The sequence below is a fragment of the Drosophila ananassae genome, chromosome 2R, assembly GCF_017639315.1.
Source record: "Drosophila ananassae strain 14024-0371.13 chromosome 2R, ASM1763931v2, whole genome shotgun sequence".
NCBI classification, from domain to species: Eukaryota; Metazoa; Arthropoda; class Insecta; order Diptera; family Drosophilidae; genus Drosophila; species Drosophila ananassae.
In genome coordinates, this window is record NC_057928.1 from 17,904,235 (window position 1) to 17,928,789 (window position 24,555).

General features: G+C 41.8%; 4 protein-coding genes across 9 annotated transcripts; 2 read left to right on the forward strand and 2 right to left on the reverse strand.

Moving 5' to 3' along the window:
* Positions 1 to 13: 13 nt before the first annotated feature.
* On the forward strand, positions 14 to 18,356 carry LOC6506886 (nuclear pore complex protein DDB_G0274915). 6 transcript variants are annotated; one of them, XM_032454401.2, is made up of 9 exons: positions 14 to 751; positions 6,299 to 6,510; positions 7,139 to 7,549; positions 7,995 to 8,018; positions 10,402 to 10,515; positions 13,000 to 14,161; positions 14,232 to 14,425; positions 14,480 to 14,762; positions 15,807 to 18,356. In XM_032454401.2, the coding sequence occupies exons 1-9, from the start codon at positions 28 to 30 to the stop codon at positions 16,019 to 16,021; spliced, it is 3,339 nt and encodes a 1,112-aa protein (XP_032310292.1). In that variant the 5' UTR covers positions 14 to 27; the 3' UTR covers positions 16,022 to 18,356. The 6 variants fall into 6 exon arrangements, with proteins under 6 accessions (XP_032310292.1, XP_032310294.1, XP_044570315.1 ...); XM_032454403.2 differs by having other exon boundaries at positions 6,374 to 6,510; XM_044714380.1 differs by lacking the exon at positions 15,807 to 18,356 and adding an exon at positions 15,083 to 15,123.
* On the reverse strand, positions 8,783 to 10,160 carry LOC6493107. The gene is made up of 3 exons (XM_001957023.4): positions 10,001 to 10,160; positions 9,784 to 9,948; positions 8,783 to 9,726 (listed from the first exon to the last, which is right to left on the reverse strand). The coding sequence occupies exons 1-3, from the start codon at positions 10,026 to 10,028 to the stop codon at positions 8,879 to 8,881; spliced, it is 1,041 nt and encodes a 346-aa protein (XP_001957059.2). The 5' UTR covers positions 10,029 to 10,160; the 3' UTR covers positions 8,783 to 8,878.
* Positions 18,357 to 18,385: 29 nt separating the features above from the next.
* LOC6493106 lies at positions 18,386 to 19,728 on the reverse strand. Its single transcript, XM_032454921.2, has 3 exons — positions 19,074 to 19,728; positions 18,490 to 19,025; positions 18,386 to 18,433 (listed from the first exon to the last, which is right to left on the reverse strand). Exons 1-3 carry the CDS (start codon positions 19,468 to 19,470, stop codon positions 18,386 to 18,388), a joined length of 981 nt encoding a protein of 326 aa, XP_032310812.1. The 5' UTR covers positions 19,471 to 19,728.
* A 190-nt stretch (positions 19,729 to 19,918) lies between these two features.
* LOC6506888 (odorant receptor 63a) lies at positions 19,919 to 21,986 on the forward strand. The gene is made up of 10 exons (XM_001957019.3): positions 19,919 to 20,268; positions 20,335 to 20,431; positions 20,486 to 20,630; positions 20,682 to 20,876; positions 20,930 to 21,034; positions 21,090 to 21,255; positions 21,307 to 21,412; positions 21,474 to 21,578; positions 21,652 to 21,807; positions 21,879 to 21,986. Exons 1-10 carry the CDS (start codon positions 20,138 to 20,140, stop codon positions 21,933 to 21,935), a joined length of 1,263 nt encoding a protein of 420 aa, XP_001957055.1. The 5' UTR covers positions 19,919 to 20,137; the 3' UTR covers positions 21,936 to 21,986.
* The last annotated feature ends 2,569 nt before the right edge of the window (positions 21,987 to 24,555 follow it).

The following is a 24,555-nucleotide window of genomic DNA, read 5'->3' on the forward strand; positions in this document are numbered from 1 at the left end:
ACACCACAGGATAATCCGCAATTGGCAATGGTTGAGGCCGTGTGTATCACGTGGTTCACTCTAGAGTACATACTTAGGTTTAGCGCCTCGCCGGACAAGTGGAAGTTCTTTAAGGGCGGCCTTAACATAATCGATCTATTGGCAATACTCCCATACTTTGTCTCGTTATTTCTATTGGAAACGAATAAGAATGCAACGGACCAGTTCCAGGATGTGCGTCGGGTGGTGCAGGTCTTTCGCATCATGCGCATCCTGCGAATCCTTAAGCTGGCCCGTCACTCAACGGGCCTGCAGTCGCTAGGCTTTACGCTGCGTAACTCATATAAGGAACTCGGTCTACTAATGCTGTTCCTGGCCATGGGCGTTCTCATATTTTCTTCGCTGGCATATTTTGCCGAAAAGGATGAAAAGGATACAAAATTCGTTTCAATACCGGAAACATTTTGGTGGGCGGGTATTACAATGACAACTGTTGGCTACGGGGACATCTATCCCACAACTGCACTGGGAAAGGTTATTGGTACTGTGTGTTGCATATGCGGTGTTCTGGTAATCGCTTTGCCTATTCCCATCATCGTTAACAATTTTGCTGAATTTTATAAGAATCAGATGCGACGCGAAAAGGCCCTCAAGCGGCGCGAGGCTCTCGATCGTGCCAAACGCGAGGGCAGCATTGTCTCCTTCCATCATATCAATCTGAAAGACGCCTTCGCCAAGTCCATGGATCTCATCGATGTGATTGTCGACACAGGTAAGACTTACAGCGCCCTGACGGGCCACCTTAGTGAGATGTCTTGATTGCCTTGCTTATGTATCTACTAAACTATCGATAACTAACTAAACGGATCGGGTTTAAAACTAAAACCCTTTCGCCCGATCCGCCAATGCCTATGCCTCATGCTATGCTTACTATCCTTACTCTGAGACACAACACTTTTATTTTGAACATTTTCCAAAAGCCAAACTGATATAACTATGTATATCCCATTAATATTCAGTTTTTCACCTAACTGTTTTATAAATTTTCCAAAGCCAGCATTATCTGTACCTACTTTTCTATTCAAACCCCTACTGCCATTCTTTGTAGACTTGTACTATATTTTAGCATGCACTCTTCTTTCTTTATCGCTTCTTCTCACTATCATTTGGAATTGGTTCTTCTATATCTTTGTTTCAAGTTGGTTGAATAATTCCAGCCAAGAGGCGTGTAAATAGCATTTCACAGAAGCCGGATCCCGTGTCCGGCAACTGGAGAGCCGTAAGATGATAGAAATTGTTGAACCTTTGATTATCTCGAGCTTAGACTTACGTTCGATTGATCAATTGTTAACTAGTTAAGCCATTTTGGATTACTTTTAAGTTCTAGTAGTCTCTTAGACCCACCTTCTCTCCCCAAAACAACAACAACAACAACAACAATAACAATAACAACTACAACAGCAAATATAATAAGTACGGAATATACACATTCAGACAATTAGCCAAATGCTTTGTACTTAGCGCATTAAACGCGAAATTAGTGGGGTTTTCACCTGTACAAAGCACCCCTAACCTACCCCACAACCACAAACCAACCACCTCTGCTGTAAAAACAATACAAAATGCCCGCGCGCCTGGAAGTAGGCAACGGTATCTCTACCTACACCCTCTTAATGCCGCTCTAAGCCCCCGAATAGCCCTCTTCTCAACATCCATCCGGCCTGTGTTTTATTTTAGGAAAGCAAACAAATGTCGTGCATCCGAAGGGTAAAAGACAAAGCACCCCCAATATAGGCAGGCAGACCCTCGATGTGCAAAGCGCTCCAGGTGACTACATTGCGTATACGTATTCTCTAGCCCATATACTCTCTAGCCTTGCCACTCTGATATATTCTATTAATGCCGTAGCCTTTGAATATATACCGCTTTCAATATACCACCGAAGACACACACACACACGCGTCAATACAAACACATATGTACAATTTGCACACACTCTCTATCTCTCTTTTTCTCTTTGGAGTTATTTCTCCCTTTTTTTTTTTCATAGTGTAATAAAGTATTATTTTTTTTGGTAGGTTAGTTCCTAATACTTCTCAACTTTTGTAAAATGTAGAGCAGGGAAAGAATTCACAAGGCTTTGGCTTTGCTCCTCAAGCTGCAGCTGTGCTGGAAGACAGTACGTTTCATTGGCATAGGTCTTAGATTGGTCTCTAAATCAGTATCTAAAACGCTTGAAATCTGAAGCACAGCTGCCTGAATAGTCTAGTCTTTATTGAACTTTTGTAAACTCACTCTGTATATAAGTATCTTTCCTATAGACTAGGATATACCATAGACTTAGGCAATTGCTCTCGCAATTAGTTGCATTCTTCGGTTTCATTTTTGGCTTCAGTTTGATTGAGTTTGCCTAATTGCTGACTTCAGTTGGAAATTTGCCCAGAATTGTGTGAATTATAACGAAATTTATTACTCATTGCTTGATACTTGTTTTGAATCTGCCACCAACCATAGCAAATTTGAATGCTCAACCTAGACTTACGTTTAATAATGTCGAAAAAAACCAAAAGAATTCCAAATATTATAAATATAATAAACATTTTTAGAAAATTTTCAAGTGCTGATTACCAAACAAAAAAAAAAAAAAAAAAAAAAGAACACAAACATAATGTATATGCTCATTCTCTTAGCCAAATGTAGTTGTATTTTAGCCAAATCGAAATCATTTTAGCTGTGTGGGAAGGGTCACTGCCCGAGAAATACAAAAAAAGATATCAACCTACAACGTGTTCTTTTCTCTGCTCTTCTTTTTCTACTTTCTGCCACAACCACCACCATAATCTTTTGAATTTTCAAACATTTTCGACCCCCAAAAACACACACACCTAAACATACACCTGAAACACACTCCACTCTCTAATTACGAGCCCCCGAATAAAAAAAAAAAACACAAATAATCAAATTTCGATGCGACTTAGGCGAGAAAAACACACTGATCGAGGCGCCGCCGCCACCTTCGTTCGGCACGCCCCGCCGCCGAGCGCTCTCCGCCCGCATCCAGGAGCTGAATCGCAGCCTGCTGGAGGAGCGGGACGCCCAGCAGCAGAACAGTTCCAGCGACAACGAAGACAGCCGCTAGGATAGCTAGAAGAGCTGCAACCACAGCAACAACAACCCGACCCAAAAAACCCCAAAACCCAGAAAACCAGAAGCCTACAAATCTACACTAAGCGATAACTAGCTAAGAGAATGAAATGCGATTGTTACTGTATATGTAAATTAGAACAAACAAATGCAATTTGTTACAAACTCACCAACACACACTCTCAAACACACACACACCTCACACCCACACACATGAACCAAGTCTTAGACTTAAGCGAAAGTACTTCCAGCATTTGGTTAGCAGTTAGGCTTGCTTGAAGCTTCCAATCAAAAGAAATGTTATGTACTTCCAGTTTTTCGGTTATCATAGAGCCCATAGATCCAAAGTTGAATGTTGTGATTAACTGTAATCGCTTTTAGGCGTCATAAATACACAAACACACCCATACACACGTCACACACACATGCTGTCACACACACACTCGAACGCTGCTGCTTGTTGTCCGTAAATTGCGCATACGCCACGTTATCCCAGTACAACATGGCGTATGCTTCATAATCTCCCCAATTACCATTGTATTTTGAAAGTTTTGCTAAAGTCCTGCAATCAGCACTTGAAAATGAAACTAAAAAAAAGATTAAATATATTTTAAAAAAACCCGTGAAGATCGGCTGAACATTTTTTGTTGATCGCCTCTATTTGTTGTAACTTGTTTGTGCCATTTGTTGCTATGTTTATACTATAATTTGGTCCACCCCCGCCCCAGACTAATCAAGTATCAAGCAAAACTTTCAAGTACCCCATCCCAGAACTCCGACGAGTGGGCGGCAGCATGTGTGTGGAGAATCTTCCAGGAATCCCTTCCAGAATTCCCTTCCAAAAGAAAAGCTAACACACGACACGCCATTCGAGAGAGCTGAACTCTGAATACAATCCGCGTAAGCACAATTTTCGATTTAGTCTAAATCTTAGCCTTAAACTAGGCCTAACCTCTGTGCAAACTCCGAAGAGGCATTTATTGAGCGTATTAGTCAAAAAAAAACCAAAGTCAAAAAAATTCCCTCCATGGACGCCCGAGATATCGCTTCAAGTGATTTCCATGGAAGCCCAAAAGCAGAATCAAATCGAAAGCCCTAACCAAAAAAAAAATGAAAAGAAACTATATAAAGGAACAGCCTTATTTATGAAATTAGTTTTTAGTAGCTGTGAGAGGGTAAGCTTAGTTTATAATTTAGAGAGCGCCTCGGCAAATAGCGTGTATTAGGTATGCCAAACAAAATATACTCGTTCCATTTGTAGACGGAAGAAATACTTAGAAATCGATGGCGAAACGTTCCTACAATGCCGCAGAAAAACAAAATGAAATTGCCTTATTTAAAGCAAAGTGCTCCTAGTTTGCAGCCATACATATATAATGTGTACTATAAGATATATAGAACATGCCGCAAACGAAAATAGCTGAAATTTTGTTAAATTGTAAGCCCAAGAAGTCACATACATAAGCGAGCCGAGCAGTTCGATGGAATGAAGTTATCCAAAATATACAATGTTTTTAACGCAAAACTGATTCCTGTTTTTTGTATATGATATTGGAACGATCGATTACTTTTGATTTGCACTGAGTTCCCGCATAGTTCAAACATTTCTATCATTGCGCTCGATGAGAAAAAAAAAACAATGAAAAACCAAAATAAAATAAAAACTAAGGGTCCTGGGACCCTGCCATTCCAAAAAGCCTTTACGTGCCTTTTACCAAATGTGTTTTCGGTTCTCCATTTTCCATTTTCTACTTCTTTTCCTTATGACTTTTATATCCTTCTATCTATACATTTATATATATTATATTTATACCTATATGTACCTGTGTGTGTGTCCCTCGCCCTTTTGTTCTCACTGTCTTTTTTTTTTATTGATTTCGTAACGAAATTGAATCCAATCTATCGCGCTGCATGCTCTATTCCTATGAACTAATCTATAGAAACTGTGTACGCTCTCTTTATGCTCAAGCCATGTATGAAAATAAAAAAAATATAAACTAAACATACTAGTGATTCGTACTCGTACTAACCCAAATGAATAACTGTGTACTGTATTGTACTGTCCTGTACCCATACTTTTGTGTACTACTGTTAAAGCCATAAACAACTATGTGTGTCTGTGAAATTAGCAATAAAACCGAAACCCAACAGCGCTGTATTTATTTCATTGTAAAGTTCCAACCAGCTATGCCATCCCATTTTAAGTACTTACAATATTTGGTGTTTAAAGCTTGGCCAAGTCAAGCCTTAAATGCAATGGAACGGTACTGTCAAGGATATTTCAAGAACTTTTCGTTTCTCACTCATCAAGTTTTTAGTTTTTGAATTACTAAAGATACACCCTAACATGAGAGGCGTGAACTACCATGAATTGTCTAATTTTGTCTAAAATTGATTGAAATTAATGTAAAAAGGTTTCGCACATTTGTTTTGCCGCGTTCCTATTGAATTTAATTATTAAAAAGATATAGTATTTAGTACCTCTTTTCCGTTTCCATCCAACACCAACTATTTTAATAGAATCCTAACTACTAGTTTACTACGTCTACTAACTCTATGACTCTAAACTAACTAGCTAAAAGTTCTCCTAGATTTTAACAGCCACTAGTCTCACCTGTTGACTTAATGTTGTTCCAAGTTAACCCCCAAAATTTTCGACGTCGTACTTCAATGTTGTTCTCACTGTTCTCCCACTAAACTAAACTTAAAAATTAGCCCTCAACGTTCTTGTGATCGCCGTCGTCGTAACTGAATATTAATCAACATAAAATTAATATGAAGCCTCCATGAAACTCATTCTCTTTCTGTTTTTCCCCCTTTTTTATTTGAAACGAAAAAACAAACACCTTCATTTGCGCTCCGAATAAAATATACGAACAATATCCGCTCTAACTCATTATATAAAAAATATAATATATATGCGAAATATATACATATATATCCTTGTGTACATATCATACCTGACTGACGTCTGTCGGCTAAACAAATGCGAAACGAAAATGGCGACAAAATGCATTCATGGCTTTTTTGCGCGAACCCCAAAAAATATCAAAAATCAAAAACCGAAAACCACCAACAATCCAACCCGATTGTGTAACCAAATAACACACCCATCAACACACACCTGATACACACCCGATACACCAAAAAAAAAACACACACAAATGCCAAGCAGAAAAGCGCGAGAGTCACACACGATCACTCAAAAATTGGCACCGTTTAACCCACGCGCTCCGCCGATCGCCCACAGGCCACAATCTTTCGCAAACGGACGGGAACAGCACCGAGGGCGAGTCTACCAGCGGACGGAATCCGGCGACCACCGGAACCGGATGCTACAAGAATTACGACCACGTAGCCAACTTGCGCAACTCCAACCTGCATCACGTAAGTCCTCTCCAGGTGATCCTTTGGGTCTTACCCTTCCTTTTCTCTCATTTCTACGACAACATGTCGTATACGTAATGTTCACTCTCATTCCTGAGACTCTAGGCCGTATACGTAATATTTATATTATATAAATTTTATAGTTCACTTCTTTGGTATACGTATTTGCTAATTATAAAGCAAAGAGTATCTCTGAATTTTTTATTTTACCCCTTACTAATGCCTCATAAAAAAAGTCCCATAAAATCATTATTATTCTTGTTGTATAAATACAAAATTAAATTAAATACATTTGCTTAAAAATTCTACTTAGCTTTTACCACCATCTGTCAATTTAGAGTATGCCTCTTGATTTTCCTAAAAGTAGTATTCTTTTCATTAAACATTTTTTTTAAACTATTGCTTAAAAAATTCTATTAGATCTTTTGAAATCTTACAAAAAATATATCGAAAATTTGCATTTGAAATAAATTGAAATAACAATTTAAAATGTACGTTCCCTCCAAAAGTCGTTTGTTGTAAGTACCCTCACAAAACCAAAGCCGTGAATGTCATAAAAATATTCTGGAGTTTGTGTTGTATGTACAAGACCCTGCTAGAAGGATATTAATTTTTATATTTTATTCAGCGTCGCGGTTCCAGCTCCGAACAGGATGCTGTGCCGCCGTACAGCTTCGACAATCCCAACGCCCGCCAGACCTCGATGATGGCCATGGAGTCCTATCGAAGGGAGCAGCAAGCCTTGCTGCAGCAGCAGCAGCAGCAGCAGCAACAACAGCAACAACAGCAGCAGCAACAGATGCTGCAAATGCAACAGATGCCACAGAAGCCGAGCAATGGAACCGGAACCGGAAGCGGAGTGGCCAACAACCTGGCCATGGTGGCGGCCTCGAGTGCGGCTACCGCTGTGGCCACCGCCAGTGGCAGCAACTCCGCAGCTCCAGGAGCTGGAGCAGAGGGTGGTGTCGAAGGCGAAGGGGATGAGGACAACCTGTCACAGGCAAAGGGCCTGCCCATCCAGATGATGATTACGCCCGGGGTAAGTGAGCGATGCTGGAGGAGATGCCTACTCATGATCATACTCGCAATCGTATATCTTGAATATCTTAATGTTTTCAAAGTTCCTAAATCGTAATCCTATTGTATTAGTAAATGTGAAGCCGTTAAGCTGGATCGAAATATATATTCAAAATAATAATTCTACCTATAACCTAATTTCTCACAACTCCTAATTTGCTGGGAAAATGAGTTCGATTCTCTTGAGTTTGATTACGATTTTTAGTAATGTCACCCATATGTTATCCTTGGTGTCCTTTGGTTAAGTACTTTTCTGTTGGCCTATTTTCGTAGTCGTTAGACGTCTGTTTACCTTCTTGATTTTAGTACAAACTTTGTTAATAATTATCAAAAATAAAGATCAATTTACAAACTCCTTGAGAACCATATAAAGTTCGTTAACCACAACCACACGTTTCAACTTTTAGATTTTACGGGGACGCAGTAAGGAGGTACATTCAAAAAGTATACACAAGAACTCAACCTACTCTCTACTCTACTCTACTATACTCAACTCGAATGCATTTAAGCCAAAGCTATATCCTTAATCCTTAACTTATCTACTCGATTTTGCCAGCATTTTGAATGAACTTGCAGATGATCGTCTTCTTTTCCAGTGGCTGAACGAACGCTAACTTATCCATATTTTCGTATCCGGGAGAATCCTAAGCTGCATTTTGGTCATTGCATTTCCAGAGTTATACAGAAGAATAAAGAATGCCTTTTGCATAAATCTTACTTTTTTTCTTTTCTCCTTTCTACTCTTCGGATATTCAGATCGAAAGTTTTTTATTTTCAATTCCGGTCTAGTGAAAATTTGATTGTCGCGGCTGCCTTGGCGATTATTGGTTTATATTGTAGATACGAAAGTCTTGTCTAGACTCGAAAATTAACTAAAGTTCATTAATTGAAGCTAATCCCTAATGCATTATTCCATTCGATTTAAAAATTTGTCAGCAAAAGTGCTAATTTATTTTGTCTTTTTAATACCTAATAAGATTATCGTTTAAATACTTGTACAGTTCTAGCTCTCAATATTTCTTACATCCATTTTAACACTCACCTACATAAACAAACACTGAGCAACACCAGGTAATATATTTTTTTCTTAAATAGTTGTAAGGTAAATAGGAAATATAAAAAGGAAACTGCGTTCTAAATATTTATTGAAATCAGAGAACATACTCTCAAGATAGGTTAGAAATAGAAAAATATCATATTTTTTTATTATTTAATTTTTAGCAACAAGGAAAATCATAAAAAATATAAAAATATAGACATAATCAGACACAGATGCTTAGGCCTTTGATCTTTAACCCAAAAGGGAATAGGGATTCATTTTCGGCAAGCCGATGTAGTCGCTGGAACTGCCCCCAACTGCATTACCGGATCCCTGGCCTTCTGGAAGCCTGGCCTGCCCCATTCCCAGCGCCAACCCCGGCTGTGGCTGCAGCATCGGGACTTGCAACTGCTGCTGCAGCTGCTGCTGCGGAACCCGCTGGTTGTCTGTTTCGAAGCGCGGATAGCTAGGGACGATGGCGGGCACGGCGGTGGGGCGGTCCACGTGCTGAAGGGGCTGCCTCAGCTTGTCGAGCAGGGCGTGGAGGTCCACCGTCATCTTGGGCTGGACGATGCCCTCGGCCGCCTGCAGACCGACCATCTGTGAGGAGAGGGCGTCGACGTCCTGTCGGGCGGCGAACAGAAGCTGGTCATGTGCAGCCAGCTGGAGCTGGGCGATCTGGGCACGGATAGCGGAGGCGGCCACCTCCTGCTGAGCAGTGTGCAGAGAGGCGGTAATGGTGCGTACATGGTTGGCCGACTCCTCCAGCTGGTTCTGCGTGGAGGTGGCCACCGCCTGAGCCTTCTTGATCTCGGTGGCCTCCAGCTGGACCCGGGCCTGGGCCACGTACAGATGCTGGACGAGGGTGCGCAGATCGTGGCGCCTCAGCTCTGCCTCGTCCCCTTCTACGGAACTGTATCCTTGTGAGACGTCCGGCATCCTAGATCTCGTTCCATAGCCCGGTTGTGGCTGCGGGGGCTGCTGCTGCGGCCAGGTTCCCTGGAAGGCATCGGTAGCACCTACATAGGGCTCCTGCACGGGAATCTGCACAATCGTTTGCACTGCTCCCTGAGCCGCAGGCTGGACAGCCATTTGAGAAGCTTAAGGGATATACCTAAATTATTTCCAAATTCGTTTAAATCTTCGTTTAAACTCACCCATCTGTTCTCCATCGAGTGCCGAGTCCTTGTCTGTTCTCTGAAATCTCTCTACCGCTGCCACTTCCGCTTCCGTTCCCTTCCGGTAGTTACCGCGACTTTCTTTCCCGCCGATCATGGGCTGTCCGTGTATACTGATTCCGCAGATTGTAATAGACAGTTGAACTGATGGAGAATGGGTGTATTATGTATTGTCTTGCAAATAGTTATAGCTCACCGATCCAGAGGAGATTGCTTAGGCGCATTTAGAGCACATTTAGAAGAAGTCAAGTGGCGTTCCATTTAGCTGTAGAACAAAGCCTAGGCAGTGTCACTTTCATGAGGCCCTCTTTCAATTTTCTCGAAATCGAGACAGATTTGAGTGATAGGCTGTGAGTTGCTAGATTCAGGCAAAATTCAAACAGGCACATCCCTCACACAGCTTGAGCCGCATGCCGTAAGGAGCCCGTCTAACGATCCTAATATATTCCTAATCTCTCAAGTTTGAATGCTGCATGCATCTGTACATACCTAGCTATATAATATACTCAATATATACTATATTCCGATTGTTTAACGTTATGATGCGTACAAAACCACTTACGTGATGCAACAATCCCAACCACCCGATATTTATAGGAAGTGGCCGAGCTGCGTCGCCAGGTCGCCCTGGAGAACCTCCAGAATCAGAGAATGGACAACCTGGAGCAGGATGTGCCCGTGGAATTCGAATGCTGCTTCTGCACGACCAAGGTAACATTGCGACCGATCCAGATCCATATCCAGATCCAGATCGGATGTAGCTGTAGTGTCCAAATAGTACCTTAATAACACTCTCACTCCTTTTGGTGTAACTCGTTTGCAAATGCTTTTCCGTGTACTGTGCTCTCTACTGTTCTAGTCGCATGTCCTGCACCCTTTTCAATTATAGTCACACTTTTAGTTTCCTAACACTAACTAAACAAAAACTAAAACTTATGCCAAATGTGTAAATAACAACGCTGCATAACCGCCATTGGCAGACTGTGGATATGTTGATCCTTTTGTGGAAATTATTAACTCCGATCCAGGCTCGATGTGTGATCTTGTGAAGGGAATAGAGATTTTTCCATTCAGTTTATGTAAATTCATTAAAACCCCTTTAAATTCAAAGAACATAATTTTTAGAAGTAAAGTCAATGAACCTATAAAGAATATTTCTGATCTCAAGTCCTTAAGTCCTTAAAGATTATAATTTTGTAGAACTTGAAGCTTATCGCATAGGTCCTTCCCAGAACAAAATTAGGACTACCCCTCAGCAAGTAGTTGGATTGGTAGAGCAGCGATAACGATAAACGATCGCCCACGAGTCCGTGTCCTTGTTGCAGGATCGCATTTGCGTCTTCCACGACAAGGAGTACAGCATCAAGCGGCTGGCCCGCCCGCCCCCCTCGCCCAAGAACTACCTGGCCCTCAAAAGGATGCTCGAGCAGGGCATCATCGACATATACTATCTATAGGATGGTAAACAAGAACAACATCCAGTGTGAATCTCCAGTGTGTCCTCGTCCCGTCTCCGTCCCCCTTTATTTCATTCGTTTTTGTTTACTATCCTTCGGTTATTAATTTTTGTCGCTTCCTGTGAGATTGGAGTTGGATTTAAGAACTGAAATTGGATTGGATGTGGATGTGGAAATTTTATGTTGACCTTGTTTCTTTTTCGTTTCTTTTCTTAAAGGGTTTGCCGGGCTGCCGGGACGGCGAGTGTATTCCATTGCGCGCTAATAGCGTATAACCAGATATAGAAATCGGATATAAATCGGATATATGTATATCCTTAGAGATCGGAGCGCATCGAATGCGCGGCAAACTTACTCTCTACACGTTACTCTAGCTTTAAACAAAAAAATTACGAATTAATGTTATGATTACGATTATTATGATTATGTTATTATTATTAGTACGGGCCTGGCGTGACGTGACGTGAAAGCTAAAGAAAGACATAGCAAATTCTAAGAATTTAATTAAATTAACTAAAACGTAAAATCTCTAAATCTAATCTCTTAAATCTAAAATCTAAAAACGCAACCAGGAGAACGGAAACCCAAAGCAGCATGTGTTATTTAATTATTTAATTTAATGTGAGCCGGAGACAGTGAACCGGAGGAGGAGCTTGTAGGGCTTGACGAAAGTTTAAATCGATTATTTTTATTTACACTAAGCACGTAACTAGCCCTATATCTCTCTATTCATAATTATATATTTATCCTAGCAAAATGGCCTAAGCCCTAAGATACGTAGTAGCTGCAACTGCAAATGCCAAAATCAAAAAATCGAAAAATCGAAAAATCGAAAAATATAAACAAACACAACGAAAACTACAATTAAATATTAAAACAAATATACAAATGTTTAGTTACTCAAAAAACAATGTTACTGCTTCATTATTAGTTGTTTATTTCCTGTTATCACTCAACCAAAAAACAAAACAGAAACAAACCAAATCAGAATTAAACAAACAAGCCAGAAGAACACACAAAAAACAAACAAATCGATTTAAAAAATCTTGCAATAAACAATAAAAAATAAACATTTGAATTTATTTCCGTTGGTTAACTTTATTCTGCGCACTCGACTTCTTTGGCACTTCACAATTTTTACTGATTGTTTCCGTATTGCTCGCCTAGACATTCCGTATTTCCATTTTAATTTCGATTAGAAGATTTTTTTGAAAACATTTGTAACGTTTAATGGAACCACTTCGAAGGCAACTTCCTCGGTAAGTAATTCTCGAATGGAACATTATTTTTCAAGGCGTATTCTCAACTCTGACACCTCACACTTACTTATTCTTATTCTAAAATCAAGTTGAGAACTCGCCCCGCTTTTGGCCAACTGTTTTTATTTTCTAACTTAAAGTTATCAACGGTAATTAGCGCTGCACGTTCGACTTTTACTTGGCGCCTTCTAGTTGCATGTTAATTTTCAATAAGAACAGAAAATATAACAAATAACTACCATTAGCACACTAATTCTAACATCAGACTTCAGGTACACGAATCTTATTCAGCCAGAATCACGAATCTTTAAGCTCCGGAGAGAACAAGTTTAGTCTTTCAAGGACGAAGTTAGCCGATGGGATTAATTACAACTTACAAGCAATCCCATCTGCCCTATACTCGATCCTTATAGTTGTGCTTTACACTGATCTCAAAACTAATTTTAAAACCCACCTCCAAAACTACCGAATCGTTGCAGGACTTCAAGGAGTACACCGATGCGGAGGGCGTCATCTCGCTTCCAACTTCCGACTTCCACAAGCCGATCTGTCTCGAGATGCGACTGGCGGCGGCGAATCGGCAGGCGGGCGCCTTCGGCCTCCTGGCTCCGCCTCCGTCAGGTCCAGCTGCCGCTTTCCAAGGACCTCTACTGGCACTGCCACCCCCTCCGCCGCCACCACCACCCGCAGCCCTGCTGCCCGCCATCTCGCAGTCGTCGTCCACGTCGTCGTCGTATGGAACCACAACTTCCACCACCATTGCCCTGCCCCTCGACGCCGCATCCATGAGATACGGAGCCTCCATCTGCAGTTCGTCCAACTTCAATCACAACTTCAACAACAACTTCAACACCACCACGGTGGGTGGAGGTAACGGGGCGATGCTCCTCTTCGGGGGCAATTTCGGAGGCAACTTCGGTGGCAACTACGGCGGCAACTACGGCAACAACGGGAACAACAACAACAACGCCGATCTGGCCAGTGTTGACAGCTCGGACACATATGCGAGTTGCCAGACTCATCCGTTCCTCTCCCAGGGCGACCTAACGGCGGACTTTAACGACGAAGCCTGCGCCCTGGACATCGACATGGACAACCTGTACATAAATCCGCTGGAGCGGGAGCACCAGCACCACCACCAGGCCATCAGCAGCTCCACAGGATTCATTGTGGGCCTGCCTAGCACCCAGTCGGCGACGGGCGGAATACGGACGCAGGTGAAGAAGAGCGCCTCCGGGGACACGGCGCTCCGGAACTTGGCCGCCGGCGGTGGTGGTGCCACCTCACCACTGGACGATGTCTACCAAAGCTTCGATGTCCAGGAGCGGGGCAGTCGGGTCAGCCTGAACGAGAACTCAGTGCCAAAGCACCGCAAGACGCGGTTCCAGCAGAGCTTCACCCAGGTCCTCCGGCCGAGTGTCGGGATGCGACCACGTGCCCGTTTCGAGGACACCAAGCTGGACGACGAGGCCCTGGGCCGTCTGGAAGCTGTAGCCTCGGGAAGTCCAGCCGCGTCTGGATCCTCTTCCGGATCCGGACTGAAGAAGAAGCGCTCGGTTTTCATGCCGGGCAAAAGCTTAGCCACTGCCACCAAACTGATCAACCAGCATTTGTTTGGCATTCAGAACGTGGGCGCCAAAGGTACAGCTACTTAGCTCATTAATTAATCAAGCTAATTAACTAATCATTTATATAATATTTTATAACACAGCCAAGTTCGAGAGCAAGCATTCCTCATCGATAGACTCGATTGATGCCTCGCCCAATCTGGAGCATCACCGGCGCTCCAAGTCGATCCTGAAAAACAAGTCTGATGTCTCGCGCGTCCTGTCCGATCCGGAGAGCGAACGCCTCCTGGCGGACAACATGTCCGGCTCCGGCGTCTCCGACAATGGCACCGTAATGGTAAATATGTCTGTCCATATCCTTTTCAAATGCCTAATCAATCCTTTCTTCTAGGGCGAATCCGGCAGCGATTACTCACCGAATAAATTACCTCATTCAGTTTTAGCTAAGTCTATATCCCCACCACCCCTCAGGCACCGCACTCTAATGCACCAGCGCTCAGGACCAGCGACCTTGCAATCGAAGCCCACAAAGTTCCAGACACCGCGCTATCCCGAGGAGCAGGCTCTGCGCCAAGTGAAGCCTCTGCTCTCCCGAGGAGCTCCGACTCCATCCACGTCCGCCTCTGCATCCGCATCTGCGGATGGTGGGCAACCGACAAGGGACAGTAGTCTGGGTAGGTGATTTGCACGGGTATCAGAAGCTGGCAGAGATGGGGAGTGTCCTGGATTTTACTTATACGTACACTTGTTCGTCACCTACCTGGAAAGCCATCTACAGCGATCGAGGCAATCCCGTTACTCTCCCATCGCTGCCATCTTGCTTTTTATTTATTCTATTCTCTTTCTCTCTGTCTCTTTCCCTCTGTTTCATTCTGTAAGTGCGTCCTTTGGGGTTTCTGTAGTTTTTAGTCAAGAAACCAGATATCATCTACAGCCATCTCTTTCTCTCTCCCCATTTGTCTATCTCGCTATCCCGCTTACTGGCTCGCCCCAGTCACCATCTTCGATGCCGACTTCTGAATCTGAATCTGAATTCGAATCTGAATCCGAAATTGCACCCATCGATCCAAAAAACACAGATACAGACACAGAAACACTGACACCGAGTGGAGAACGTCGGGCGCAAGGCGAGCGATTTGTTAGTATCCGGTCCATCACCGATTGCCTATCGATAGCTATCGATAATGACCGTTTCCGTGTATTTGTAAAATGGCACCCAAACTCACTCGTTTGAATATCGAGAACTATGGGCTCCTTATTTGTTGATCACAGATTTTGTTTAGCACTCAGCTGGGTTTATCCGAGCGATCATCGGTCGTTGTTAAGCTTTAGAACTTGATCTCACAGCTACACTAACACACACACACACTCAAACACACCACACAGATTCACACACATGCCGCTTCCTGTATAGCACCTCGAATAGAATTAATCCATTTTATGATTCATTTAAATTGGATTTTTGGAAATAATGTTACTTAGCTTTTATAGACTCTGAAATTTTTAATTTCTTTACTTAGATTTGATTAGACTAAAATTGTATTTTCTTAAAATCAGCTTAAAGTATCTTTAGAAATATAATTTCTTAGATAGGCTCTTCATAAAATTAGTTTCAAGCATAAAATGGATTAATCAGCGTTCCCAAATCCTGTGTAAATGTTTGTGAAAACTTTTAAACTTTAATAAACCCAATTTAATAGACCATTTCTCCAACACAGACTCGGAGACGACCTTCACATCGCCAGTGAGCAGTCGACCCGTCGAAGATCCTTCCGCAGGGGCTGGCCAAGGAACCCAGGACGATGCCCAGGACGAGGAGGTCGAGGCCGAGGAAAACGACGAGCAGAGGGCCCTGTTGCAGAAGGGCGACGGAAAGGACAAGGACGGGGGGGATGGGAAGGGAAGGGATAGTGCCGGGACCGAGGCCACGTAGCAATAAGGACACACACATACACACAGACACTCAGAGTCTCACACACAGAGCGCCAAGTAGTTAAAATATATATGTAAAGATATATAGAGACCTATTCCAAGGAAATCCACACAAAAACACAAACAAACAAAAGGGAAAACTCAAAGTGATAGCAAAGTTAGCAAACATGGAATGTGAATTATATAAAAGCAATGAACAGTATCCTAGTCTAGGGCAGAAAGGATAGGATGTGAAGGATCCTCGTGGCGGAGAATGCAATCTGCATATTTTTACTAAAAAAAAAGAAAGTGCAACCCAAGTGCAGCCGCGCAAGTCGTACAAAATAATGAAAGACGGAAAACATGAGAGTCGAGAACCGAAAATCAGAGCCAGCGTATAATATTATTATTATAATACTATGAAATCTCAAATCTATATGTATATGCTAAATTGGCGAAATGTGTAAATAGCAGAGCCCTATCCACTCTTGTACAGAGCAACCTTTATTTACAGCCTTCAGAACACAGCTAACTCAAAAAATATATAGACGAAACGAAATCACCAGAAAAGCCTAAATAGCAACAAAGAAATATTCATATTTTGAATGCCACTTATAAATATATACATACAATATATATAGAGTATACACGCATCGCAATTGCAACTCGCATATTTACACATTATATATACAATCTATATGGGTCGCATACGGAATATATATAGCTCGAACTATTTTTCAAAAACACGCGCTGAGAACACCGCCACACCCACAGATCGGATAGATATATAGTCGAGGAAAGGGACATATAACATATACATATAGCCATGCATATATCTGTATGTAAAATCGCTCGTTCGCGAATCGTTAACAAAAAAAAAAAAACAAGAAAAACCAAAAATTCATAATGTCAAAAAGTAGTTGAAAATCGTTGGATTGAACCAGTTCGTTTCTATATCTATAAGTATATGTATGTGCGTGTGAGTAGGACCTAGGGCTTACCGATAGAGCTTGGCTTGGCTTATCCTCCCCCACCCCCACCTGATTTAATGGCTAGATATATAGAGATACGGATGGTGAGTTTCAGGCTATAGAAATGTTAGGGAGTAAATGCAAAAGTAGGTGTTGTTATTTATTATGTATCCAGTACAAGGTGTTTCACAACTTTTCATTCAATTTCTTTCCATGATTTTCGAAGTTTATAGATACTTTTCAGATTTTTGTACTGGAACAAATACTGTTTGTTAGCTACTGAGCGTGTATGTGTGAAAGTTAGTTAGTTGAGTTAGTTAGTTAGTTGATTCGATGCTTAGTTCCCTAGTTTAGTTCCCCGTTTTCCGAATACGTAAGCAATAAAATTGAAAGCAGAGCGGTTTTTAGTCAATTATTGCAACCCAAAGTTGTTTCTCCACATTCCATTCTCTCAGTGTATGCGTAGGTGTCCTGCCAGCCTATGTTCGGTTAATCCTGTTCAGTTGCCATTGCCATTGCCGTTGCCAGGATGTGAGCTTAGCCTCTTAGAAACATATCAGCAAAGGTAATTCAAACAAACACTCACTCGACACCAGGAAGACTCACACAGACACACCAACACATGCACTGTAAAGAACACACACCGACAAACCCTCACCCACACACACACACACACTAATTTTATTACGAGACTTTAGTAAAGTGTCTCATCGTCCGCTTTTCAAATCGATAAGAACACAAACATTATATAAAAAAGAAAAGGGTAAACAAAAAACAAAAAACAAAAAGCAAAAACATTACTCGATAACTAATGTTAAAGCCAAGAACTCAAAGTAATATAGTTAAACAATTTTTAGAAATATGTGTACGTATTAACAAATGCTTGATGCATCCAAACATTTTGTAAGCAATTCATTTAGGATTATCTACACAAGATTTTTGGTGAGCACACAGGCCACATTCCGCCACTCCATAATTTTAATTGTAACTTTTGTAAATATTGATTTCATATACAGACTCTCGTATATACATATATTGTGAACAAAGTCCGGCTAAGAGTGTCCTTCAGTTCTATTATTTTTCGAATTTATTTACGCCAGCTGCAAACGAATTGAACTCGAAACTAAAAGCTAATGATTAAAAACTAAAAACTAACGACAGATTTATGTAAAACACACACGAAAAACAAACGCAAATGTTATTAATATTTAAATTATTTACCTAAAGATAAACAAAAACAAACATTTTAATGTAGTCTGACGGCGACGACGATTGTAAATCAGAAAATTTGAATACCGGAAATCGTTGAGAGCATACAAATTTATTAAAGCGTATTTAAATCTATATGAGCGAAAGGTCATGAAAATATAAAATCATTGAGTAATATTTAAAATATATTTTTACTTCCAAGGGGGCTAGTTCCATGGTCGATACTCAAAGTACGCATTATCAATGAGCATTTTCTGAAAAAAAAGATAAGGATATAAAAATAAGCCCAGATTTCCCAGATAATACTTACATTTTCGATGGAAAGTGGAGGATCGAGGTAGGCAAAAAGTTGCAGTGGTTTCTGTTTACTAGGATCTCGGTGAATTTTGATCATTCTGAACAGATTAGCTACCGACTCCTGGGGCCGATCCCCGTGATTTATTTGGTAGCAGTACAGAAACTCCAGTTTCCTGCACCCTTTTATAATTTCTATAATATCTATTGCCAAAATACAGCCATTATTATTTTCTAGGTAAAGAGAATACAGTTCAGTCATTTCCGCCAGAGGAGCCAGACAATCCCTTTCTCCCACGTTCAACGAAAGCTTCCTCACGGTTTTCATTTGAGCGATTAGTTCAAAGTCCGATCGGTTTCGGAGACATCCACCCCGAATGGAGAGATCCTTCAAGTTGGGAAAGCACTTCCAGATAGTCTTGATAGTTTCCGAGCATTTGGAGTAGCCAGAAAGTCGTAACGCCCTCAGGTCGGAAATAGTCTGAAAGAACTCCTCCAGATAACAGATACAAGAGGGGACATTGACGCTCAGATAATCAAGTCCTGAAAGTTCTAAAAATACCAATGTTTAGATTTCTTGAATTTCATTTCAGAACTTACTCTGGGTGAACCTAAATATATCCGTCGGTTGAAGCAAGTTTTCCAGGCACTCCCGCTTATTGATTTTATTTAAGGTGTTGTTGAGGATCTGGAAGTCTTTCACACTATTCCCCACCTCCTCTATGTCCTGACCATGTCCTTGAATCACTCCCAGGGTGTTCACATTATTGTTAAGAATCCTGAGAACCTTGAAGGCTGTACTTGAGTAAAAGAGAACGGGCTTAATGTGTGGATCAGTGCTGTGGAATACCGGGTAAGTTGAATGCGACGACTCTAGAAGAATTTGCCGAAATCTAAGGCAAGTCCTCAGAAGATTCAGATGATCTAGAATCCCGAGATATTGGAAGACGTTCAACAAGCAATCGTCATTCAGGTTTAAAATATTCAAGCTATCCATTCTGTGGGCGATGTCTCTGGTCTGATATTGAGAGTGAAACTGATAAAATGTGAAGATGCCAGTGAAGCAAGTAATCTTTCGCGAAAAAGTATCTGAAGTTGCTCGGACGTCAGTTATCTTCTAAATAGGACAATCTTTTACATTTAACACGTTATCAGACCTCCTGCCAAGACCTCCTTGTCAAAAAAGACAATTACAAACGATAAGATAAAACGGTCAGCCGCTGCTTATCTTTACGTAGAAAAGTAAGGAAAGTTTCCCCAGAAACAAGTATAATTATATCTATAATTCATTTATTCTCTACAGTAAGCTCTATTCGGTAAAGAAACCTAAATACCAAAGCTCGTTGTAGTGTTGAAAAGTGAGTGCTACAGCCAGTACAGTCAGTTTATCCACCCACTGAAAACTGAAAAAGCTCGGAATGGTAAGCTTTTCCTAGGCTTCACAAGTCCTTCCCAAGGATCTGATTTCCTTGCTGACTAATTAACCAAAGGACACATCCTTTTTGTGGGACGGCGCAAAGTATTTCAATTATTTAGTGCAACTCTGCTCACGTAAAGGGGCGTGGCCCTACTCGTCCCTATAATTAAAACCAACCCTCGGGCCACGCCCCCCTGATAACCCTTATAAATGACCGATTAAGTCAATTAGCCGTCAATTAGTCAACATGTACACCCGGGAAGAGGCCGAGGCACTGAAGAAGCGCAACTATCACAGGATCCGGGAGATGATACGGCTCTCCTACACGGTGGGCTTCAACCTGATGGATCCCTCCCGATGTGGGCAGATCCTTCGAATGTGAGTCTTTGTCTTTATAAAGGAATAAGTTATTCCAAATAACAAATTTAGAATAAAATCTAAAAGCTGGACCATTGTGCTGAGCCTGAGCAGCTTGGCCTCACTTTACGGTCATTGGCATATGTTCCGCAGATACATTCACGATATTCCTCGAATTGTAGAGGTAACTTCAAAGTTTCTTGAGACTATTGGTGTTGCAGATATTGAACATTTTTAGACTGTAAGCACCGCCTTTGTATTTCTGACCTCCATTGCCAAAATGTGGTATTTCCTCTACGCCCATCAGCAAATTTACGATTTGTTGAGGAGAGCGCGGACTCATGAGATTCTCCAGAAATGCGAATTATTCGAAAGGATGTCGGGTGAGAGTCGCCTAGATTGTGTCCTTTAATGCCCGAGTTGTGTGTTTTTAGATCTTCCTGTTGCGAAGTTGCTCCGCCAAAAGGTAGAGGCTAATATGGATCGGTGTTGGTCCAGCACTCGCCGGCAACTATTGATTTATCTATATAGTTGCATTTGCGTTACATCGAATTATTTTATCAGCTCCTTCGTCACTAATCTCTATAGATACTTCACCCTGCCCCAGGGGTCCTATGACATTATGCTGCGTGAGTCTAAAGCAAAGAAATTTGTATAATTTCTAACTTTGACTAATTTTAAGCTCTACCATCACTCTATCCTGGTTGGGAGAGAAAGGGCCTATCCTTTCCGTACTACCATATACAAATGTACCTGGAGACCTGTTCATTGTATATTTGTGGAATGTGTAAGATACATTTGGATTTTGTTGAGAAAAACAACTCATTTTTACCAACTTTTAGGCGCCGTAAGCTTCGATGGTGTCTTTATAGTCCTGTGCCTGCACAGCTTGGGTTTGATAAAATCCCTGAACCAAATGGTTCAGTATTCCACATCGGAGCTTGTGCCTCCAGAACGAAGGCTGGAATACCTGCGTTGCTGTATCATCCAGTACCAAAGAGTGGCCAGGTATTTTTATAGCTTTGCAATTCAGTTTTTAATCATTTTTTCCCCTTAAAGCTTTGCTGAGGAAATCAATGACTGTTACCGGCACATCACCTTCTCGCAGTTCATGCTCAGCCTTTTCGGCTGGGGCCTGGCCTTGTTTCAAATGAGTATCGGAGTTGTAAGGCTCTTTCTCAGAAAATTTTAACATTTAGAGGATTATAGGTCTACCCCTTTCCCAGGGCAGCAACAGCAGCATCACCATGATCCGGATGACTATGTTCCTGGTGTCGGCGGGATATCAAATAGCAGTCTACTGCTACAATGGCCAGCGATTTACCTCCGCTGTGGGTGACATGAAAATAAATTAGACCTCCTGGCTGGTAGCAGGTTCTAATTGCATGACTAATCCTTCCCCAGAGCGAACAGATTGGCCAGGCCTTCTACGAGTGCGAATGGTGGACAGAGTCCAGGGAGTTCCGCCAGCTCATCCGGATGATGCTGATGCGCACGAACCGCGGCTTCAGGCTGGACGTGTCCTGGTTCATGCAAATGTCCCTGCCCACCCTCATGGCGGTGAGTGGAGTTTTTGTATCCAAACGAGAATAGTCCCCCAACTCCCTTCATTTCACTTGATTGATTTGCAGATGGTCCGGACAAGTGGGCAGTACTTCCTGTTGCTGCAGAATGTCAACCAGAAATAGGGCTAAAAGCTGAATGAAACCTGAATATAAATGCACAGCAAAAAATAATAAACAAACGAAAATACTTATCATTCATTATTTAATTTACATTCCTTATATTCTGCAAACAAACAAATAACCATAAACAAAACAAAAGTAACCGAAGCATGTAATGATTTTTTTCGATGTACTGCTGTCCAGACCGCACTCTCTGATCTCCCTCTCGAAACTGTTGACAGGATGTGGTGTCCGGTCAATCAATACTCCACTGTCCTGGCCCAGAGTCCTGTCAGTCAGATTGGTCCGCCCATAAGTTTTGATGGTCGTGCGGCGCATTAAAATAATGAAATTGCCGGCCGATAAGGAGCATCGCATCGATGTCGCTGCCAATTCGGCCGTTTCTAATCAATTTTATTTATTTGGCAGGACATTCAGCGGAGCGAAAACTCCCAAGTTCGGCAATTGTCTTTATGCTATATCTGTGGCAGTATGCTCTCCCTTTAAATGCCGCTCTTAGACTCTTTAATTGTTAGTTTCGTCCCGATTCCCCCAACGGGGACACCAAAGGACCTCAGACCAGAGCCGAGGGAGTCTCTCTCAATATTTTTAATGCACGTTTGCTGTTTGCGCTTCCATTGTTTGCCTCACTTTATTTTTCTTGGCTCTTTTTTGTGTTTGTTGCCACTTTTATCTTGGCTGGCTCAGTTTAGTGCCTGGTTCGGTGGAACGGCTAAAAGGACATCTTTTCTTTTCGGTTTATTGAGGCACATGAATATTCTTTAGCTGCTCGCCGGGTGAGAACATTTCTGGGCATTTATTTTTCGCATTATGTTTTATATTTGTCCAAGGACAACAATACTTTATGCATTGTGTGATGCCTCTTATCCTGTTTGCTCATTTTTTGCATCTTAAAGCCATTACCGGAAAGTGAAATATCGGCATGTTATACTCAGAAAAATAATATTTATTTATTTTCTTATTAAATTCTTAGAACGCTTTCCTGGGGCTTCCCTAACTGCATTTCCTTTCTTAATATTATTTTTGCAACACTGCTCACCCCACTGGCCATTGTCCAATTAGAGGGACAATAAAATAAACGTTGTTGACTTCTTGGTCCCTGCTCATTAAGGACCTCTTTTTGTGTCCTTTGGCAAAATTGCTGGGAACTCAACGCTGGAAGGAGGGGAGTGCAAAGCTGGGCATGATAAATGAGTTGCATCCTAATGCACACATGGGGGAGACAGACAGCAAGGCAGCCAGGACTCCCAGGAGCTGAAAAGAACGCCTTTCGAAATGGCGTACATTTGTTTGTCTAGCACACACACAAATTGAGAGTGTTTCCCATTCTAGAGTTGCGGTGCGAAACCACAGGGCGTATGCGCAATGCAGCGTAAATTAAGCACTTTCCAGAGAAGTGCGCCAAACGAGATTGTCCTCGAACGAATGCCAAATATTTTCATTAACACTTTAGTGTTTTCATCAGCCAAGTAAATGAAATGCAAAAATAAACGAAAAATGAGCGATTATTTGCAGCACATTTCATGGAAGAATCAGTTTTGTTTACTTCCGTTCCTGCATATGGATATCCTTCGAGGTTGTTTATGTTTGCCCACGTATCCTGGACACACACTAGTATCTGTCCCACCGGAATTGAAAGTGGCCTGTTTTTTCCATTTTTGCCATTTGTCCACAATTTGCTTATGCTTTGTGTGTCCTTTCCCCCATGGCACTTGGTGCGTAATCAGTGGGACAAACAAAATTCATCTACCATCTGCCCGGCCATTGCTGACAAATCCGATTGGGTGTCGCATTAGAAATGGAAGGACCCCAGAAACCCCACAGACCTACTACCTCAACCCCAAACAATGTATTCCGCCCAAGGACCCGGTCGGACTCTGTTTTCGGCTCTATTAGCTGGATTGTCTTGGCCATAATGGAGTTAATATGTATGTATGTATATGTATGCAGGAACTGTCTTTGATCCAAGTAGGAAGAAAAAAAAAAAAAGACTCTCAGCCCAAGGATGTGGGGGCGTGCACGTGCTGGGGAAAAATTCGTCGACTTTAGGACTTTATTTTGGGGTTTGGCAGGAATATTAGTCAATTGTGTATTAGCCCAGTAAGCGTTAAGAGAATTCAACGGACCGTTTGCCTATTTTGTTGGCAAAAAGAACAAGGATACTCCAAAAGGCAACTTAAAAGATCATCACCAATTTGGCGTAACTGAATATTCGTAAGGAATTTTCAAGGAAAGTTTCAAATCAAGAAAAATGGAAATAGAAATTCCGCATATTGTAATTTCCCCAAGCGCAAGGTAAAATTTAACCATTTGGCCAAAATTGAATTGAGAAAACGTCGAAACGAAGACAAAAGAAAGGCCAAAGCCATTGAGGTCCTGAGCACACACAGAAAAGGCTTGAAAGGTTAGCTGCAACGAATACCGATGCAGGACGTTTCTCCATTTCCATGCAAATTGCAAGGATACCCTCCCGATGAGTTGGCTAAAAGTGTGAGGCCAAAAACTACCCAATAAGGCCTACAACGGAAGTGGCCCTGAGCTGTGAAACAAGGTGCCTGCCCTAAGCCTTTGTTATCCTTTCGGCCGTTGGTGAACACTAAGAAAAAGGTTTGAGTCTGAAGTC

Coding starts and splice junctions, on each gene's coding strand:
- LOC6506888 (XM_001957019.3), top strand. CDS start 20,138: ATGTACACCCGGGAAGAGGCCGAGGCACTGAAGAAGCGCAACTATCAC. Junction 21,035..21,089: donor ATTGTATATTTGTGGAATGT/GTAAGATACATT, acceptor ACCAACTTTTAG/GCGCCGTAAGCTTCGATGGT. Junction 21,413..21,473: donor TTCAAATGAGTATCGGAGTT/GTAAGGCTCTTT, acceptor CCCCTTTCCCAG/GGCAGCAACAGCAGCATCAC.
- LOC6493107 (XM_001957023.4), bottom strand. CDS start 10,028: ATGCGCCTAAGCAATCTCCTCTGGATCG. Junction 9,949..10,000: donor AAGCAATCTCCTCTGGATCG/GTGAGCTATAAC, acceptor ATTCTCCATCAG/TTCAACTGTCTATTACAATC. Junction 9,727..9,783: donor ACTCGATGGAGAACAGATGG/GTGAGTTTAAAC, acceptor ATATCCCTTAAG/CTTCTCAAATGGCTGTCCAG.
- LOC6493106 (XM_032454921.2), bottom strand. CDS start 19,470: ATGGATAGCTTGAATATTTTAAACCTGAATGACGATTGCTTGTTGAAC. Junction 19,026..19,073: donor TATATTTAGGTTCACCCAGA/GTAAGTTCTGAA, acceptor TGGTATTTTTAG/AACTTTCAGGACTTGATTAT. Junction 18,434..18,489: donor CTCCACTTTCCATCGAAAAT/GTAAGTATTATC, acceptor CTTTTTTTTCAG/AAAATGCTCATTGATAATGC.
- LOC6506886 (XM_032454401.2), top strand. CDS start 28: ATGGTTGAGGCCGTGTGTATCACGTGGTTCACTCTAGAGTACATACTT. Junction 8,019..10,401: donor TACGGGGACGCAGTAAGGAG/GTACATTCAAAA, acceptor CGATATTTATAG/GAAGTGGCCGAGCTGCGTCG. Junction 10,516..12,999: donor GCTGCTTCTGCACGACCAAG/GTAACATTGCGA, acceptor GAATCGTTGCAG/GACTTCAAGGAGTACACCGA.